This window comes from Kockovaella imperatae (assembly GCF_002102565.1).
Source record: "Kockovaella imperatae strain NRRL Y-17943 chromosome Unknown BD324scaffold_10, whole genome shotgun sequence".
In the NCBI taxonomy this organism is placed as follows: Eukaryota; Fungi; Basidiomycota; class Tremellomycetes; order Tremellales; family Cuniculitremaceae; genus Kockovaella; species Kockovaella imperatae.
The window spans coordinates 253165-265736 of record NW_019028950.1 but is presented as its reverse complement, the minus strand read 5'-3'; the positions used below and the strand labels follow the sequence as shown (position 1 = coordinate 265736).

At 52.4% G+C, this 12572-nt stretch overlaps 5 protein-coding genes across 5 annotated transcripts; 4 read left to right on the top strand and 1 right to left on the bottom strand.

Moving 5' to 3' along the window:
• Positions 1 to 236: 236 nt before the first annotated feature.
• On the top strand, positions 237 to 1037 carry BD324DRAFT_652193 (hypothetical protein; the record flags this gene model as incomplete). Its single annotated transcript, XM_022018454.1, has 5 exons — positions 237 to 339; positions 379 to 427; positions 465 to 525; positions 562 to 597; positions 633 to 1037. The coding sequence occupies 5 exons, from the start codon at positions 237 to 239 to the stop codon at positions 1035 to 1037; spliced, it is 654 nt and encodes a 217-aa protein (XP_021869809.1).
• BD324DRAFT_630987 (hypothetical protein) lies at positions 1023 to 2741 on the top strand. Its single transcript, XM_022016393.1, has 10 exons — positions 1023 to 1330; positions 1410 to 1580; positions 1621 to 1726; positions 1763 to 1824; positions 1863 to 1902; positions 1940 to 2056; positions 2096 to 2262; positions 2310 to 2450; positions 2488 to 2553; positions 2608 to 2741. Exons 1-10 carry the CDS (start codon positions 1133 to 1135, stop codon positions 2626 to 2628), a joined length of 1089 nt encoding a protein of 362 aa, XP_021869808.1. The 5' UTR covers positions 1023 to 1132; the 3' UTR covers positions 2629 to 2741.
• A 2150-nt stretch (positions 2742 to 4891) lies between these two features.
• On the top strand, positions 4892 to 7136 carry BD324DRAFT_65529 (Sec63 Brl domain-domain-containing protein). The gene is made up of 18 exons (XM_022018811.1): positions 4892 to 5104; positions 5138 to 5191; positions 5225 to 5254; positions 5289 to 5352; positions 5387 to 5453; positions 5489 to 5600; positions 5633 to 5727; positions 5761 to 5792; positions 5827 to 5837; positions 5873 to 5946; positions 5983 to 6019; positions 6053 to 6120; positions 6156 to 6289; positions 6325 to 6453; positions 6487 to 6528; positions 6563 to 6686; positions 6723 to 7034; positions 7067 to 7136. Exons 2-17 carry the CDS (start codon positions 5141 to 5143, stop codon positions 6913 to 6915), a joined length of 1263 nt encoding a protein of 420 aa, XP_021869807.1. The 5' UTR covers positions 4892 to 5104; positions 5138 to 5140; the 3' UTR covers positions 6916 to 7034; positions 7067 to 7136.
• Positions 7137 to 8553: 1417 nt separating this feature from the next.
• BD324DRAFT_630945 (autophagy-related protein 22-like protein) lies at positions 8554 to 10535 on the top strand. The gene is made up of 7 exons (XM_022016392.1): positions 8554 to 8849; positions 8890 to 9013; positions 9059 to 9132; positions 9176 to 9808; positions 9865 to 10154; positions 10192 to 10248; positions 10291 to 10535. The coding sequence occupies exons 2-7, from the start codon at positions 8973 to 8975 to the stop codon at positions 10525 to 10527; spliced, it is 1332 nt and encodes a 443-aa protein (XP_021869806.1). The 5' UTR covers positions 8554 to 8849; positions 8890 to 8972; the 3' UTR covers positions 10528 to 10535.
• On the bottom strand, positions 10536 to 12524 carry BD324DRAFT_630936 (hypothetical protein). Its single transcript, XM_022016391.1, has 8 exons — positions 11961 to 12524; positions 11351 to 11921; positions 11281 to 11311; positions 11228 to 11240; positions 11123 to 11189; positions 10861 to 11085; positions 10720 to 10821; positions 10536 to 10681 (listed from the first exon to the last, which is right to left on the bottom strand). Exons 1-8 carry the CDS (start codon positions 12481 to 12483, stop codon positions 10654 to 10656), a joined length of 1560 nt encoding a protein of 519 aa, XP_021869805.1. The 5' UTR covers positions 12484 to 12524; the 3' UTR covers positions 10536 to 10653.
• Between the last annotated feature and the right edge of the window lie 48 nt (positions 12525 to 12572).

Genomic DNA, 12572 nt, shown 5'->3' with positions numbered 1-12572 from the left:
TACAGTCTATGCGCCTCATACTCGGCGATGCATCTTTTGTCGAGTCGTAGCTCGAATAGCCGGGTGACGAGAGCACTCAACGTCTCATCACCTCGCTGCCTGTCTCATCGTGACCTCCTTTGAGATCTGTCTCCTGACGGGGAGGTTAGGTCAACCTTTGTGCTCTCATGTCATGCCCAGCGACTTGAAATGGTGTCTCTGTCGCCATGGGCACCTCATCGAGCTCTACACTCACCATGAGTTACCTAGTGCTGCTGACCAGCTTGATCCTCTTCTCGATAGCCCGAGCCCAGCAATCAGCCTCGTGGCCGCAATGGGTGACAAACGACTACAACTGCGGTGAGTCGAATCCGGTCAGAACGCAATCACTCATGATAGTGATCAAATGTATGCAGCAGTATTTCACGGATACGCAGCCTCCCGCGACGTAGGTCCTTCGCACCGTGACTCCTCTCTGATGACAGGTCTGACCAATACAATAATGCCATGGGGTGTGTCAAGTCGACCTGCGCACAAAAGACCGAGGTGAATGAAAAGGTAGAATCACGACTGACCCCACAGAACGCCAACATCTACCAAGCACAATACATTATCAATGTGAGAGCCAACCCTAGACTCTTGCTGATCTGCAGATGTATAATCAGATCGGATCCATTTATGAACCTGAAGATTGGCAGAACGGCAACATTCCTACCAACGGAACGGACTCATTGACCGCTCCGACCGGATGGGTTCAAACGACCGTGACGACCTCAAAGTCTCATACCGATGGGACTTGGGCAACTCAGACGGATACAGTCTGGGCACCTCCCCCTCCCCCAGCTACCACGTCAAACCAGCCGGAGACGACATCTGGCGCCGTTGCGGCCGAAGTCCTCACGGAAACCAAATCTTCCCAAACGTCCACGAGTTCTGCAGCGTCTGCAGCCTCTGGCAGTACGTCTGGAGGAGCTGGACGAGGAGCAGAGCTGGCAAGAGGTCTCTTTGGCATTGTACTTGCTGTACTTGGTGTCGTGGCCGGCGGTGTCCTAGTCTGATGCTGCTACATGTACTTATCGCACCGCACCCGGCAAATCCGGGATCAACTTGATCCGAAAACGTCACACTGTTGATCATTACTATTATTACACCGATGACATGGACTCATGTGGGGTCAATTCGTAGTCCAGCACTGAGCACCTTGCGCTTGAGCCATACATCTACCAGGTCATACACTATCCCTCTGACCATGCGAGCAATTCTCATCAAAGATGGCAAAGGTCCAGCAGACAACCTCTACATAGGCGAAGAGGCCACTCCCAAACCGAAGCAAGGCGAAGTGCAGGTCAAGGTGAGTCCGTTCACCGGATGCCTTGGCTGACTCCCAAGATCAAAGTAAGGTCGATTCATGATACCTATCTGACGGGTAGAACTTTGGCCTCAACCGGATGGATCTCTTGCAACGCGAAGGCAACTATCCCCTCCCACCTCAAGCATCCAAAACCATCCTCGGTGTCGAATTCGCCGGGACAGTATCCGAGTTGGGAGACGGAGCCAAGGCGTTCAACGTTGGGGATGAAGTCTTTGGTCTAGCCTACGGAGTGAGGACCCTTTTCTCGAGACTGTATGACTTATGACAAGGGCGCCTACGCGGAATATATTGCCAATCCTGAACAAATGACCTTGCCTAAACCTTCCAATCTCAGCTGGGAAGAAGTCGGAGGAATGCTCGAGACTTGGTTGACAGGTGGGATATTTCTTGACAAGTCGGAGCTCATTCCAGGGTACCAAGCATTGTTCCTTGAAGGGGGGATGAAAAAGGGAGCTAATGTGCTCATTCATGCTGTCAGTCAGAGTCCCACTCTGATCATGCTAACGCTCAGGGAGCATCGGGCGTCGGTATCGCAGCTATTCAACTAGCACGTGAGTTTCTGTCACGATGCTCAGCTCACTCCCATAGTGCACGTCGGTCACGCCAACAAGGTATTTACGACCTGTGGATCGGACGAAAAGGTCAAGTTCCTCAAACAGCTGGGACATGACGACAGGCTACATGTGATCAACTACAAAACACAGAGTGAGGACGGTCATCCTGGAGGCTTGCTGACGCGTGCAGAATTTGCAGAGGAGATCAAGACCGTGGCGGATGGAGTCGACTTGATCGTCGATTTCGTCGGGAAAGACTACTTTGAAGACAATATTGCCAGTCTGAACCGAGATGGTACGATGATCTACTTGGCTTTCCTGTCCGGAGCAAAGGTTGAGAACGCAAACCTGGCCAATGTGAGCTCATGCTTCGATCGAGCTACGTTTTCTCATACGCTTCTCAGATCCTTTACAAACGCCTCACGATCAAAGGCTCTACGCTCCGAAGCCGTGATCCAGCGTATCAAGGTCGTCTCCTGAAAGAATTCAAAGAGAATGCCCTGGGTCTCATCACCGATGGAAAGATGAACGTCTTGATACACGAGGTAGGCTCAAGACAGACAGGACTTCGCTGAATTTCAGGTCTACCCCTGGGATAAGGTCGCTGATGCCCACAGAGAGATGCAGGCGAACAAGAACAGCGGCAAGGTGAGCTCTCTTTTGCTTTGCACGCCAGACCCATCTTCTCACCATACGACATAGATTGTATTCAAAGTCACATAGCATGTATAGACACGCCACGAGGTCAGGTTACGTCAACCGAGTGCACGAGCCTGCTTTTTGTGCGCGAGGTCTGTTCTCCACTCACAGCTCACATTTGTTTCTCTCGTTCTCACTTATCACGTAGACTGACTGACTGACCGATCGATCATGTCGACTGCGACTCCACAGTCTAAGATAATCAGTCAGATCGTCAAGAGGTCCCTAGGGAGCGCCGTTGCGTCTCCTCGGCCCTATTTTGGCCAACCCAGCACCATCTATGCCTCCTTTGGCACTCCCTCTCATCCCTTTGGACGTGAGCTGGACAAGCTGACATCGCGAGACTGACCCAATCAATCTTAGTCGCCTCCCAAGGTATCTTGCCCTCTCCTGACCCTTCATTCGGGCGCTCAGCTCAGCCACCATCTTCCCCTCCTCCATTCGGCGGCCCATCTGTTCCCAGCATCCCGAGCTCTCAATACGATTTCGGAGCACAGGATCTGCCTCCCTCTACGCCCACCCCGCATCACTCGTCCCGTGTGTTGGCCCCTCCACCTGCTCAACATGCCATTTCTCGCCCTCAGACCCAGATCGCAGAGACGAGCCGAGAACCGCCTGAAGAAGACTTTGGAGACGACATTTCATGGGAGGAATCCCACCTCCTCGAGACTATGGCTCAAGCAGATGGTAATTGTCCAATTACGGTAATCAGTTGACCTCAAGCAGGAGACCAAAATATGCCCGACGACGAGCCCATCGCAACCCCCGCCATCATTGCAGATCGAGTCAGGGAAGAACGAGATGCCAAGATCAGAGAGGCCAAAGCTATCGACCCAAATGGAGAGGTCCTAGTGACCGTGGACGAGATTGGTTGGCTGCAATGGCAGAAGACGAATTCAGCTGATTTCTGACAGATGCAAGGTTTCGAGGCATCTTTCACTTTGAGACGTTCAATCGCGTCCAGACTGCCGTCTTTGATTCGGTGAGCTCAACGCGTAACATACCCATGGCTCACACGGAATAGGCTTACAAGTCTGATGAGAATCTAGTGGTCGGCGGTGAGCCTGGGGATCCCGCCTAACCGACTGAACCTCCAGCGCCGACGTCCGCGGGCAAGACGACCATATTCGAACTGGCTTTCCTACGCCTACTCGAGGAAAGCGAAGGTTTCGATCCGAAACCTCTGGCGATCTACATTGCTCCGACCAAGGTGAGCGATAGATTAGCTCTGCTGACGTCTAGGCCCTCTGCGGCGAACGTAGCTCAGACTGGATTAGTAAATTCGCAGCGATAAGCTCCTCGGATTTACAGGTTCAATGTGAGTCACACCCCGTACAAGGCTGAATCCAGGTCTCGAGGTGACTGGAGACACAGCCGGGGTGTGGTTCGAAAACAGAGCACGTTTGAATGATGTCAACCTCATCATCACCACGGTGGGTGTGTCGCCCCCTTTGAAGCTCACCTCATCAGCCCGAAAAATGGGACGCAGTGACACGCAGTAATCCACATAGCCGCTCAATCCTTGAGCGACTCGCCCTCGTCATGATCGATGAGGTGAGCCTGACACTGCATCACCGCTCATCTCAGGTCCACATCTTGCGCGAGTCTCGCGGCCCCACGCTCGAAGTAATTGTCTCGCGTATGCGATCCTGGGGCCATCATATCCGATTTGTCGCCGTCAGTGCCTCCGTCCCGAACATTGACGACGTCGCTCGATGGCTCGGTCCCATTGTCATCCCAGAGGAGTTTCCCTCCGGGATCTACGAAAGTGGCGGACAGGATGCAGACAAGAATAAGGAGTACGACTACAGGATCAAGTCGTTCAAGGAAATGCCTCGGGCCAAGGTGTTCAAGGTGAAGTCATACGGTCGGTCACGGCTGATGTGCCAGTTTGGCGAAGAGTATCGACCGACCAAGCTTCGACGAGAGACCATTGGCTTTGACGGAGGCAACGAGTGGGCACTCAATGCCAAGCTCGACAAGGAGCTCTGGGGTGTTCTCGTGAAATTTACAGAGCAAAAGCCGACCTTGATCTTTTGTCCCACCAGACGAAGTGGGTGGAAGCAGCTGGTGTAGCTAATGACAGGCTGTCAATCCACCGCAGACACGATCTTCAAGCAGTTTATAGAGAAGCAATCTTCGACCAAGCTGCCGTGGATCCACAATGCCTCCAGGTGGGTAGCAGCAGAGCGTAGCGCTCACTTCAGGCCCCCGATCGAATTCAGCGACGGACAATTGACGACTTACGCCAAAATGGGGATTGGCATTCACCATGCTGGACTCGAGCTCAGTGACAGACGGAAGACTGAAGAGGGATTTAAACAGGGTCATTTACAACTGCTCATTTCGACCTCGGTGAGCACCTCACAGCTAGCTAGCTCACTTGTAGACCCTCGCCGTTGGCGTCAATCTACCTGCCCACACTGTCATCATCAAAGGGACTGCCACCTGGGCTGGATCTGGTGTTGGGTTCCGAGAATATTCTGATATTGAAATTCAGGTGAGCTCGCAAACACGACGTGACTGAGATCAGCAAATGATGAGACGAGCCGGACGACCTCAATACGATAAGTCAGGGACTGTGATTGTGGGCCCGTGAGATGATTACCACTGACTCCAGGTCATGTGCGAGCGGTCAAAGGTCAACAAGGTGAGCGATGAGTCTGATCCGTCTCACCCCGCAGTTTCGGAACATGCTCAACGCGAGCACATTACTCGAGAGCTGTCTTCATGAGAATCTCACAGAACGTGAGCCAGCCTCTCGGCGCTGCTGATGCAAAAGACATCAACAGCGAGATCGCTCTCGGCACTATAAGGAACCTTCAGTCTGCCCAAGAGTGGCTCAAGAGGTGAGCAGCGCACGCCGTGTGGTCACTGACCTCAGCTCCTTCCTATATGTCCGGATCCAGCAGAATCCCAAGCACTACGCACTTGTCGCCGGTCGAGACAAGCCACAGAATAAGTCTTGGGACGAGTGGCTGGACCATTATGTGGAGGTAAGTCCAAGCGGAATCTGAGCTCACCTCAGGTGGCTCTGAGCAAGTTGAAGTGCCACAAACTTGTCACACATTCCACAGAAACTTCTCAGGAGGAAGAGGCAAAGGAGAACCTCCAAGTTACAGAGTGAGTATCTGACTAGGCCTTGCTGACCTGAAGAGCCGGGAAGATCATGAGCAGCCATTGCATCTGTGGGTATGTGAACCGTGTAAAGCTGACCGGTAGCGCTCGGCACTGTGAGCGGCTTGTGTGTCCTCATCTCACCTGCCAGATGTGCTCGATTCTGTCCATCGATGGAAGGCACGATTTCGAGTCGCTTTTCGAGATACTCTGTGGCGCTAGAGAGTAAGTCGCATCACCGATCGTGACCGACGCGGTCAGATTCTCAGATATACGGATACGTCCTGGAGAGCTCCAGGTAGGAAACTGAGCAGACTAGCGCTCACTCCAGATGTTGAATTCTATTCGAAATTCTGGAGGTCTCAGGTTTAAATTGGACAATTCGCCAAAGACCTATGCGCAAGTCCTCGACTTGACCCTGTCTGATGTTCCAGGGACAAGGTGTTCATCCTTCTGCAAGCATCCTTCGGCAACATCGACGTGGCCTCACAGATGCACAAGCTCGAGACGGGATCTATCGCGCTCACGCTCGGCTCTATTTATCAGAGCGCGGGGAGGATCGCCAAGGGCAGGTCAGGAGCCCGCGGCGACGCTGACATCCAGCCATTGTCCAAATCTGTGCGGAGAAGGAACTCGGACGGACACTGCGGGCGGCCCTCGAGCTCATGCACTGTGTCTACGGTAGAGCTTGGGAAGATGACTATACCGTCTTGCGTCAGCTTCTGAGGATTGGTAGGCGGTCCTGCGGTAAACGCTGACGCCAAGGTCCCAAATCGATGAAGACGCTCGAGGCGAATGGCATCCGATGTGAGTCCTCACCTTTGACAGCTCTCACCTGCAGCCTTCGACGACTTGCTGGCTGTTGAACCAAAAGACATCGCAATATGGCTCTCTCGCAAACTTGAATTTGGCATCGAAACTCAACAACGAGCAAGAGATCTGCCACGTTACCAAGTCGAGATGAAGCAAGTGACTCAAAGTGACCCTACTGACTCGGGCAGGGAGATGAGCGTTGAGACTCACGAGGACAGGCTGCCCAAAGTTTATCTGCAAGCTACGGTGAAACAAATCAGTGGGGAGTCCAGGGAGGCCAAGAGGCGGCGGGAAAAGCTCAAACAGGGAAACTTCCTAACTCTGTCCATCCTATTCCTGAGGTCAGACGGGGAGTTTGTGGACTTCAGAAGACTGCCGTAAGTGATAGGTGTGGATGACGCTGATGAACAGGGCTCACAAGCTCAACAAACGGACGAGCGATTTTGACATCGAGGTGGAATTTGATGGGCCTAACCAGGATGTCATTGCGTACATCGGAGGTGAGCGCCACAGGCGACCGAGCTAACACAAGTCGACGAAATGGCGGGGTTACAAACTGAATGTCTCTATCAGTCAAACTTACCGATGGCCGCCTTTCCAACGGAGAAAAAGGTACGAGTGAGTTTCTGAGGCTGTCGCCGGCCTGACGATGCAGGAGAAGTCGGAGCAAGACGCCAGACTTGCCGAGGGCGACGAGGATCTTTTGCCCAATGGTAATCGACGCTGCCATCATACCTGCAAGGACCGCTTGAGTTGCAATCACGTCTGCTGCAGAGATGGCATCAAGGTGACTGCTGGGACCGCTGAAGATAGTGCTACGGGTGAGCTGCTCTGGTCCAAATGGTGTTGACTTCCCAGACGAAGCTACCGTCGATTCGCTGCTGGCAAACGCGGTTGTAGCGGCCTCTCGCCCAAGCCTTAAGAGGATCCGCGAAGAGAGCCTGATCATGCCTTCAGATAGCGACTCGGAAGACGACAAGATTCCTCCTCTCACTTCAACTCTCGAACGGGAGACTGCGAAGCGCAAGGCGAAACGGAAGGTCTCGAAGAAGCAGAAAAAGACTCGAAGCAAGAGGAGGTCTGTATTCATCGACGACGAAGCCGAAGAAGGCACTGGATCAGAAGATGAACTCAGCGAAGAGGAGAGTGACATTCAAGAGATTCCTAGGCCGGATGTGTACAAGCTTCCGCAAAATCCACCGTCGGTGCCATTACAGCAAGTTGAAGAGCCAGAATCTTCGACAGTCAAGCGCGTAGCCTCCCCCAGTCCTGGTGAGCCACCTCCCCGACTTGCCGCTGACCTTGCCAAGAGGCGATTTCACCCTATCCTCCGGCAACCAAACGAGTCCGGTTTGAAGACTCCGTCACTGCGCCCAAGCCGCGACCCCTCGATCTTTTAGACAAGCCTATCGAAGCGCTGACACAAGAAGAACTCGACATGAGGTTTGATGAACTGTTTCAATGAGTCTCAGGTGTTCGTGATCGAGGATGCCGTACCACACCATGCTGCTGTTATTGACTATGTTCACATCGGCGCGCTCTGATCCTACATATGCATTCCATCCATGTCCTAGACCCCTGGATTACATCGGGGCAGTCGTGTTTTTCTTTCATTCTTCCCTCCCGGGAGGGCATTGTCGGGGACCCAGTTGCCCTGGCTGTCCTACTTTCCGATTCAACGATGGGCCACTATGACGGACCAGGTCGAGATATGTAGTCTCGGCACAGCTCAGACGGAGAGCACACCAGTGAGTTGGCTGTCACTGATGTCGGATTTGACCGACTCAAGAACAAAAGGTCGAAGAATTGACGGGAGCTTAAGAGGTCTTTGCAGTACTGTGAATCGGCACTGCTGGCGCATCTATCCACGGATCTGTCCACATCCCAGCTGATAGACTATCTCATCCGATTTCATCGAAGAGACCCCCCCGGCCCGCCAGGTAGCCCCTCGCCCCCGAGCTGTTAACAACACATCCGTCAGCGATACCTCAGGGATTTGTATTTTTAAGCTTATTTTCACTTGCGCGGCCTCCTTCCAAAAATCTCCCGAATCAGATCAGATCTTTGATGATTTATTTATATAGCATAGAGATGGGTCATACCAATATCCTCATCCACATTCCAATCCATCCAGTATACGTTCGTCCACGATGATCTCAGCAAAGAGACAAGTCTACTCATGGTACCTCTGGTCCTTGGCCATGAACCCATGGAACAGCGTTGCAGTGAGGCAGACTCTGCACCATGAGATGCTGTTGCGTCATATCTTGCTGACCCGTTACGATAGGCACCCATTCTATCTATTTTGCTCGAACGTGAGTCTCGGATCGCCCAAACATGGACTTACGTTGGCAGGTTTTGCTCGTAATGTCGGATTCTGGGATCCAAATCTCACGCAATCTTGTAACGAAGAGATTACCGGACGAGCGGTATGCAAGATGAACGTCCTCGGCATATGGGTCGAGACGAGTTCCTTTACGTGAGAAGGCATCGATGCGCTGACACTCACTGACATGTGTCGCAGTCTCTTCAGCCGGTCATTTGGCATCATCACGTCCATGTTACTGTTGCTTTTGCTGGGTCCGAGACTGAATCATCGTATGTCCCACAGCTTCAAAGTCCACGCTGACATGGAACTCAGCCAGTTCTCGTAAATTGGTATATTTCATCTCCAACTTGCTCGCTGGTCTCAGTTCTGTCTTCTTTGGCCTGATCCCCTTGCTATCGCCACATGCTCAGCCCTTTGCGGCTGTACTTTTGACGATCATCGCTACCAATTCATTCATAGTCGCCTTCATGTGCTTCACATCCTATCTTCCCATCATCGCTCGATCTGTACACCAGGCTCATCTGGACGATTTCCAAAAACTGCCACCTACAGAATCCGATCCTCTTCTTTCAAAACCTATCGAACAAGCGATAGCTGTCGAAGCCCCGAGCGGACTATCACTCACCATAGCGAAGATCAACTCTGTTTGTGGAGTCATCGATTGCGTCATCAGCGTCGGATCCAGTCTCCTCTTACAAGTGGTCCTCAGGCGCACATCCCTCACACCCCTCACTTGTATCTCCATCACTGGAGCTTGGTGGATGGTCATTTCGACCATCAGCACGATCGGTCTACCTGGTTCTGCGGAAGCTGCCAGAGCAGTTGATGATCAACCAGTCGACCCGAAACCAATGAAAAAGCAATCCACGTTTCAGCTCCTCAGATCTCTCAAAAGATTACCTCAGATGCGCAAGCTACTTGGTGCACACATCATCGCCTGTGACTGTGAGCTAAAGCTATAAATCCGTGCGCACCTATGACTCTCGCTGATCTTTTGACAGTGATTATGATCGTCCCGGGCGTCTTGTTCCTTTACGCATCAACCAGATTGGGTCTCGAAGTCTCCGACATCTCTGTCATGATGATGTGTGCCTACGCAGGCGCAGGTGTATGGATGCCTTGTCAAACTTGGGTTCAAGCGAAGCTGCATCGGACAAATCTACAAATGTTGATTGCCGGAATCATCCTGGCTCTCCTTGCGCCATTATGGGGCTCCTTGTCACTGGTCTCTTCAAACTTGGGGATCCTGAACAAATGGCACTGCTGGATTCTCTCCGTTATCTTCGGAGTCGTGAGTGACCCCTGTCTGACCAATTGACTGACATTAGGCGTCTGCTATATACGAAACGTATTCTAGATCACTGCTGTCAGAGATGACTCCTCACGTAAGTCTCGCCCTGCAATCAAGAAACTCACCATGTTAAAAGGGACACGAAACATCATTCGCATCCCTTTACATGCTCTCTTCACGCTCGACTAGCTTCATGGGCAACCTCATACTAGGTTTCATCTTGCAAGTGACGGGCAAGTACGACTATGCTTGGGTCTTCTTCGGTGCGATCAGTATAATCACTCTGCCGATCTTTTTGAGTCTGCGCGTGAACGAAGGGGTTTCAGAGGCACTAGAGTATGAGACGGAGGAATCAAATAACATCTCCGCGTAGACACAGGTTGTATCATATATGCAAAAGTCAAAACACACAGTGATGGTCGCGTACACTAAGTGTGGATAGGGCTTGGTCTGACTGCCAGGTGATGGACCGGCGACCGGAATGCCAGAGGCGCGGCCTCTATAATGCAGGATGGTACGACCGGACCCTAAATGTTAGTTGAAAACCCATCACCGTACCACCCACTTTGAGAAATAGAATGGCCGCTGATGCTTCAAGACCAAACCCAAGATCTCTCCGTTTGACAAATTGATCGATCGATAAGATTGCATGTCGAGTTTATTCCATCTAACGGTTCAATTCGACTACCCAGCTCTGGAGACTCACCGTCCGCGAGCTGTCTCACGGAGGACCAGCTCCATCTCAAACTCGTATTTTGGCGCTGCGCTTGGCTCAAGAAGACTGTTGATGAGGACTTTGGGTTGTGCTTTCTCGCCCGGCTTGAGCGCTTCTCGATCCGTCTGTGAATCTGATCGGACGAGTCTCCATTGACCAAAATGGAGACCTTTGCCACGTAAAGAGGGCTTGAGAATGGGCACGACATCCGAGGGACTGCTTATCAGCGAGCCGAGGGAGGAGAGTGACTAACTGATCCGTCGTCAAGAATGAGATAACAGTTCCGTCAGGGTAAAAACGCAAGAAACGATGGTATGTGACTGGGCACGGTCAGTGGGCACCATCTCGAACGACATACTTGTATGAGTAACCTAAGGCGCTGATCAGCAGCGCCGCACGGTCGTCACTCACTGCCACCCATTCGTCTCCTGCTCCGGGCCGACTGACCTCATTAGCTTCTGCCTCGGTATGCCCGACCTACACATAATGGCATACGGCGATGTAACACCCATCCATTCTTATCCTTTCCTCTTCTAGCATCACGGTTCTCCATTCCCCAGCATGACGCTCGCTCAGTTCCGCCAAGATGTCCTCCTGAGTTCGACCTCTCGCCCATGTTGTGGGAATCACACCTGGCGGTTTGTAGATGGACTTGACGAGCGATTTCCATACTTCTGACCTGGCCGTCAACCACCTAGCTTTCCATGAGGCGGCGCCAAATCGTTCAAGGGACAGTACGTCGAGATGAGCAAAGACGAGTTCGAGTAGCTCGGGAGGCAGAGACTCGATGGGGATCGGCAGATTCTCTTCGGATGGGAGAAATGTCGCCGAAGAGGCTTCGGGGCGAGAGTTGAAGATGGTAGTAAGGGGTGAATCGGATATCCGGTGTGACTGCTTTGATTCGTAATCGGGTGCGAATTGAAGATGTCTTTGGAAAGAATAGGGAGCTTCGCGCGGTGCCATGGAGGATACCACATCCATCGACGTGGGCGTCGGATCTTCTTCCTGGGCAATTTTCAGGCGTGATCGAGCGTAGAGTTTATCCACAGAGTCTATGACTATCAGTTAGTGAGCCATAGCCCATCACTCACCATTCAGCTTGAACGCTCGGCGGTAGAGTAGCAGCGCCTCATTTAGCTGACCACTTTGCTCCTGCTCCACAGCCCTCGCGTAGATTTCGACGGCGTCTTCTGCTCGCTTTGCTCGAATTGGACTGACTCGAGGTTGAATGAGAATCTTGGACGAGCTCGCCACTTGTTTCAACGCCTCTTTATGAGTATCTTCATCAGGCGGCATGGCTCTCCATTGGGCCCGAGGGGATGTACTCGGCCCGGCTGATGAAACAGGTCGCTTGGTCACCTCGTTGGACTTCCACCTGACAGGTCCAACAGAGACACCTTGCTTCTTTGCTTGGACCTCTGCTTGCCATTCTTTCCTAAATCGGTCGAGCTCGCTTGGTCCATCGCCGGCAGTCGAGACTCGAGGCTCAGTCCCAAGGTCGAGGGAGATCACTCCATCTTCGTCCGTACTTAGGACCGGATGACTCGGTCCAAGGCCTCCGAGAGACAGGTCTGCTAAAGACTCGTCAATCTCGTCGGCTGGATCTCGAGACATGGTCGTCTACAGCCCTATGAGTCCATGCAAACGTTGAGTGGTCATCACTATCATCATCATCGTGACCGCGAGCCGCACGATTCCTTCGG

Bases quoted from the DNA above. Each gene is read 5' to 3' on its own strand.
- BD324DRAFT_65529 (XM_022018811.1), top strand. From the start codon at position 5,141: ATGATGAGACGAGCCGGACGACCTCAATACGATAAGTCAGGGACTGTG. The intron at 5,353-5,386 runs GTGAGCCAGCCT...CTGATGCAAAAG, and splicing joins TCATGAGAATCTCACAGAAC to ACATCAACAGCGAGATCGCT. The intron at 6,020-6,052 runs GTAGGAAACTGA...CGCTCACTCCAG, and splicing joins TACGTCCTGGAGAGCTCCAG to ATGTTGAATTCTATTCGAAA.
- BD324DRAFT_630987 (XM_022016393.1), top strand. From the start codon at position 1,133: ATGACATGGACTCATGTGGGGTCAATTCGTAGTCCAGCACTGAGCACC. The intron at 1,727-1,762 runs GTGGGATATTTC...AGCTCATTCCAG, and splicing joins GCTCGAGACTTGGTTGACAG to GGTACCAAGCATTGTTCCTT. The intron at 2,451-2,487 runs GTAGGCTCAAGA...GCTGAATTTCAG, and splicing joins TGAACGTCTTGATACACGAG to GTCTACCCCTGGGATAAGGT.
- BD324DRAFT_630945 (XM_022016392.1), top strand. From the start codon at position 8,973: ATGAACGTCCTCGGCATATGGGTCGAGACGAGTTCCTTTAC. The intron at 9,133-9,175 runs GTATGTCCCACA...CATGGAACTCAG, and splicing joins GGGTCCGAGACTGAATCATC to CCAGTTCTCGTAAATTGGTA. The intron at 10,155-10,191 runs GTGAGTGACCCC...GACTGACATTAG, and splicing joins TCTCCGTTATCTTCGGAGTC to GCGTCTGCTATATACGAAAC.
- BD324DRAFT_630936 (XM_022016391.1), bottom strand. From the start codon at position 12,483: ATGTCTCGAGATCCAGCCGACGAGATTGACGAGTCTTTAGCAGACCTG. The intron at 11,922-11,960 runs GTGAGTGATGGG...TGATAGTCATAG, and splicing joins CCGAGCGTTCAAGCTGAATG to ACTCTGTGGATAAACTCTAC. The intron at 10,682-10,719 runs GTGGGTGGTACG...ACTAACATTTAG, and splicing joins CGGCCATTCTATTTCTCAAA to GGTCCGGTCGTACCATCCTG.